The 5816-nt window shown below is 40.2% G+C and overlaps 1 protein-coding gene across 1 annotated transcript; it reads right to left on the bottom strand.

Moving 5' to 3' along the window:
• Window positions 1-2478: 2478 nt before the first annotated feature.
• LOC107703672 (B-cell receptor CD22-like) lies at window positions 2479-5608 on the bottom strand. Its single transcript, XM_016506396.1, has 4 exons — window positions 5566-5608; window positions 2987-3241; window positions 2650-2892; window positions 2479-2570 (listed from the first exon to the last, which is right to left on the bottom strand). The coding sequence occupies exons 1-4, from the start codon at window positions 5606-5608 to the stop codon at window positions 2479-2481; spliced, it is 633 nt and encodes a 210-aa protein (XP_016361882.1).
• Between the last annotated feature and the right edge of the window lie 208 nt (window positions 5609-5816).

The raw sequence follows: 5816 nt of genomic DNA, 5'->3' as shown, positions 1-5816 counted from the left end.
GCCCAGCTGTAGCATCAGAGATGCAGAGGCCATGAGACCCAGCATCTTTTGAAATGTCTTGAGGGGGCGAGAGGCTCCTATTTTGAAAGAGGCCGCGAGCTGCTGAATTGCCAGTGCACGTTCTGGCGTGATTGTCGCCCTTATTTGGGCCGAGTCAAAAACTGCTCCCAGGAACGATATCTGTTGGCTAGGAGACAGAGCGTTCTTGGCAAAATTGACCATGACCCCCAGGCATTCTAAGTGGCTGAGGAAAAAGGATCTGTGAGATAGTAGCTCGTCCTCTGACTGGGCTAAGACGAGCCAGTCATCGAGGTAATTCAGAATACGGATTCCACTCTGCACTCCACTCACACGTCCATGCACTTCGTAAAAAGTGCAGGGAGCCAAGGACAGTCAGAATGGAAAGACCATGTATTGATATGTCACTCACTCAAAGGCAAATCGTCTGTGATGGGGGGCTATCTGGATGTAAAAGTACGCATCTTTCAGGTCCAAGAAAAATAACCAGTCCCCTGGGCATACTTGCGAGAGGATCTGTTTCAAAGTAGTCATCCTGAACGGCCGATTCATGAGGGCGTGGTTCAGGTGTCTGAGACGGAGGATGGGCCATAAGCCGCCATACTTTATGGGGATGAGGAAGTAGCGGTTGTAGAAGCCTGACTCGCTCTGATCTGGGAAACCATTTCTTTCGCCAGTAAATTCATCACCTCGGAGCACAGGACATTTGCGTCTTTGCCATCCGAACCAAGGTGGGAACCATGTCGCAGAATCACAGGGGTCTTTGAGCGAACTGAAGTGTATAACCTTGCTTTATTATCCCTCACGGGGCGGGGCGGGGCCGCCTTCATTGAAGAAGGCGGGGCACGTGTGGAGAAGGGCGGGACTCATGCTCTTAATGAGAGCATTCCGTCTCTCTGTGTGGGGGCTGCCCAGACAGGCAACGTACTCACTACTCCGCTGCGAGGCGTTTCTATGGTGAGCAGCTTTGAGTCCCATAGATTAGCGAAGATCGTCGTCGAAATCTGGAAGTCTGAGGATCCTATGGCTTATATAGCCAGATGGTCCCGCCCATTCGCTCCGCTGCCGAGCCATTGGTTCGATTTTTTATATCACAGCACAAACCAATGGCCATGCAGTTACACTGCGTTATTCAAAAAAGGCTTCAGTCATCGGAGAAAAAGGAGTTTTCCCCCATAGTGTCTTAGCGACACAGTACGAGTGAAGTATCGATAGGGAACTTACTGTCAGATTCTTATTCCGAAGAGCCTGACTGGTGAACAGCAGGTCTGGGATGGACAGTCTATGTGACAAACATATTTATTACCTGACTTTTGAATGCACAAACTTGTTTGCAGCAGTGTTAATTTTGATTTAGTTTGAGTCTGCCATTTGGTTTTAGCTATATTTTAGTCATCTGAATTGTTTTAGTTTTAGTCTAGCTTAGTTTACTTGATCGATTTTAACCCTTTGAAGCATCGCGCTTTTGCTGGACACTGCCATGTTTGCACCGCAATTCAGAGAATCAGATCTGTCAGATTAACATCATGTAAATTCACCCATTTCTCCTAGATACAAGAAAGTAAGTGGCCAATGAACTGGGAGAAGGATAGAGCGAACTTTATTGACACATTGTGTATTTTATATGAATAAAACACGTTAGTCAAATTGAAAGCATGATTATTTTCACTTTCCATAGACATGAGTGTGTATTTAACAAACTATAAATGTATTTTTGCTAGTACTTAATTTAAATGTATATGTAAATGTCTGAAACCTAAAATAAACTTTATGTGGTTCAAAACACTGAACAGTTGTGATAAACTGAACCCGGGGGAGCACAAATCAGATCTGAGGGGGCAATGCGCTCTTTTGCCCCCTCGTGGCGCCAGGCCTGAGTACACCTCGAATGTGCTCTTCTAACCTCCCAACCATGCAGGAGATTCGTTCTGACTGGATCTCTTTCCAAAATGCCCCTCCCTAACATTTTCATCTCGATTTTATTCGTTGACGAAAATGTCAATAGATTTTCGTCATAATTTTTGTAATTCAAAATTATTTTTGTTTCATTATAGTCTCACAATTAACAATGTTTTGCAGATGTACTGTAGTTTTTGAGATTTCACTTATTGTGATTGTGTTGTACTGGTCTGAAGATCTGGTCCTGGGATCAAGAGCTGTATATGAGGAACAGGGAACATCATTCTACAGGGAAACAGAAAGAAAGATGCACACACTCACACACACACATCTCTGCATGCAGGAAAATGCTAATTTGTATTATTTAACTGATTTTATTCTGTGGTTCTTTGATCATCTCACCTCATACTCATGTATAGCAGATCTTCTATTCATCAGTTTTCTATGTCTGTCAAAAAGGGAAGCATAAGTAATTGAATTGGTTCATAAATAATGAATAATCAAATATCCTTTTTTACATTAGCTTAAAATAAGATATTTAAATTATATTTATTATTACATTTACATTATAAATAGTACGATGATGATCATGAATAATACTCCTCCAGATGTTGCTGCGATCACAATCACATTCCTATCAGCACCAGGATGAACTGAAAGAATGAAGATCATCATAATTAACAAACAGATGATTGATGTGAAGATACAGGAGTGTGTTAATAAAAGCTTCACCTGTGACAGTAACAGCGTCTGATCTCTGAGATCCATGTTGATTGTGAGCCTCACAGTAGAAGCGTCCACTCTGTAGTGCACTGAAACTCTGTCCAGATCCAACAGCTGAGCTTTGATTCTCCTTAAACCAGCTGAAGTTCAGAGCAGGAGGGTTTGAATCACTGCTGCAGCTCAGAGTCACTGAATCTCCCTCCAATATTTCTCCAGATCCAGTTATGGACACCACAACATTTCTTGGAGCATCTAAAATAGAAAGAATTAAACATCTCATCAACAGTGATAAAACAAACTGGAACTAGTGGATCTATTGTCAGTTCTTGCATCATCATTCACTTACACATCACACTCAGCATCACAGCATCAGAGTATTTCTCTCCATGTTCATTGATGGACTTGCACTTGTATTCTCCACTGTGATCAGAGCTGATGTTTGAGATGCTGTAGATTCTTCCAGATCTTACAAACATTCCTCCTTTAAACCAGCTGATTTTTGCAGGAGGGTTTGAATCACTGCTGCAGCTCAGAGTCACTGAATCTCCCTCCACTATTTCAGCAGATGGACTGATAAACATTGAGGCGCACTTTGGAGGATCTAACACAGAAAAATACATCAATGTCATTAAGTATCATAACAGGGGTGTAGCATCTGGGTATGCAGGGTATGCATGTGCATATGGGCTCGGGCTGATTGGGGCCCCACCGAGGGGGACCATTTAATTAAAAAGAGAGAATGAATTCTTAATTCATGGCCTAAATAAAGAAATAAAGAAATATATTTTCTGCATGTCATGTGCAGGGCTCTCTAATTTCTTGTGTGCCTTTGTCATATTTCTGTTGTAGAACTGTGTCATTTTTTTAAATTACATGCAAACACTGCATTGACACGGCCAAATAAAATAATAATTAATTTTAATTTAAAAAAAAAAGTTATATTGTTGGCTTTTCTGAGATCAATGTTATCTTACGAATGTTATGACTATTCACAGGCTGTTTTATCGATGATTTTTGAAACACTGATTGATCGACCGATTAGCCTACGTGAGACATTCGTTCGACTGATAAACACTGAAACTCTCTTTGGAGGATCTAACAAAGAAAAAAAAACCATCAATGTCATGAAGTATCACAATAAATTTGACATCATAGACTATGTTTGTAGGATTTAATGTCAAAGTTACTGAGCCATTATTAACTCACACATGACGTTTAAAGTCACAGCAGCAGAGTATTTCTCTTCATGTCCATTGATGGATCTGCACTTGTATTCTCCACTGTGATCAGAGCTGATGTTTGAGATGCTGTAGATTCTTCCAGATCCTACAAACTAAACCAGCTGAAGTTCAGAGCAGGAGGTTTTGAATCACTGCTGCAGATCAGAGTCACTGAATCTCCCTCCACTATTTCACCAGATGGACTGATGAAGATCACTGGTTTCACTAGAGGATAAATATTTTAAATATTATTTTTAATCACCAGTTCATCATTGAAGGCCTCAAAATGTAAATGTAAACTTCATGAGATCAAGATCTTCCAGACCAGAGTAAGTCAATAATTGAAACTGAAAGAGTCATTGCCATAAAGTACAAGCAAAGCCCAAATATTTTTACCAGTGTCGTTTATATCACTGGAGACTTCAAAGAAAAAGGTACACAAACTAAATAAAATATACACAGAACTTACATCTAAAATTGGGCAGCACATTGGGTGGTATGGGATGGTGAATGTGTGGGTATCGACAAGTATAACGGCAGATTGGGAATGTTGACCAACAAATGTAGGAATGGCTGTAAACATCCCAACAACAGTGGCCATAAACACCTGAAACCATAAAGGGATACACGTAATAGCTCACGCAAAATATATATTTTTTTCATAAATACTATCCCCTCATGCTCATCATATGCATATTGTGCCAAACACTTACTGATTGATTGATGCTATTTTATTGTCCATTTTAAGGGAAATTTGTTTTGGGCAATACATATGAAGCTGCGTAACAAGATAACCACATCAGTAACAATCACACAGTCATGTTCTTTACAATAGAATTCAACAGTCTTGTAGCTGAAGGAACAATGGAGTTCTTATAGCATATTTATCTAAACCTGGGAGTGAGGAAAAATTTACTAGATGGAAGTGGTTCAAATTCTGGATAGAGCACATGAGAAGGGTCCAGTTTACATTATACTGTATTATTGATTAACACACACACACACACACACACACACACGTTTGTCAGTGAGGATTCAACAGGGAGTCCAATGATTGGCAGACCCCCAGCTAAAGAAAGCAACAAAGAACAGGTTTATTTAATGGGGTCATATGATGTTGCTGAAAATAACATTTAATGAAAACCTACTTACAGTCTGTGAGTCAGAAGCGCCGGCATTGTAGTCTACTCTACCAGGATCAGGAAACTCCATAAAAGTCCTCCATAAAATGCGCTGCACACATCTGAATATTTGGGTTGAACTGTTCTGGAATAGTGTTGTAAATGCAACTTAACCACTGAATTCACTGAGTGTCCTCTTTTGGAAGGCCAAACAAAGTATTTTCACTTTCGCAACGAAACACACAGCATCTTCACGACATGGTGGCAGTGGCGGCAGCAACAATAAAGTTACGCCTTCTTTCTTTGCGTGAACATGTGGGCGGTGTTATGCAAATCTTCCCACACAGTGACGTAGACATGTGGGGGCGTGTTTAAACGAGGCATTTTAGGAGGGTGTGGACGAGTCTTAACTTTTATAAAGAATATCTCTTTGGATTTGAGAATGTAGTCTTTGCAACTTTAGGGATCTTATCTATTCACGAACAGCTTGTAACACTCCAAAGAGAAAGGAAAACTTGAAATCGCATCATATGACCCCTTTAATAAGTGACTATGTAAGGTTTGTTAATTATCCAATGACTCACCATGAATTATGAGCAGAATCACCAGAGGAAGAGGAGGAGCCATTCTGACTAATGCCACTACAAGACCAATGTAACAAACACATCATGAGAAAAACACAATCTTTAGCTTCAAAATCTCCATAAATCAGTTTCCATGGAGAATATTTCATACTGAATAAGCCAGTGGGTTGTACAACAGTATTAATCCGACTATATTCACATATTAAACATATATTCACATATTAATATTGACACATTAACTCTTACCGTGT

Source organism: Sinocyclocheilus anshuiensis, unplaced genomic scaffold (assembly GCF_001515605.1).
Source record: "Sinocyclocheilus anshuiensis isolate Anshui unplaced genomic scaffold, SAMN03320099.WGS_v1.1 scaffold274, whole genome shotgun sequence".
Lineage (NCBI taxonomy): Eukaryota > Metazoa > Chordata > Actinopteri > Cypriniformes > Cyprinidae > Sinocyclocheilus > Sinocyclocheilus anshuiensis.
The sequence above is the reverse complement of the archived record's forward strand: the minus strand, read 5'-3'. Positions and strand labels throughout refer to the sequence as shown.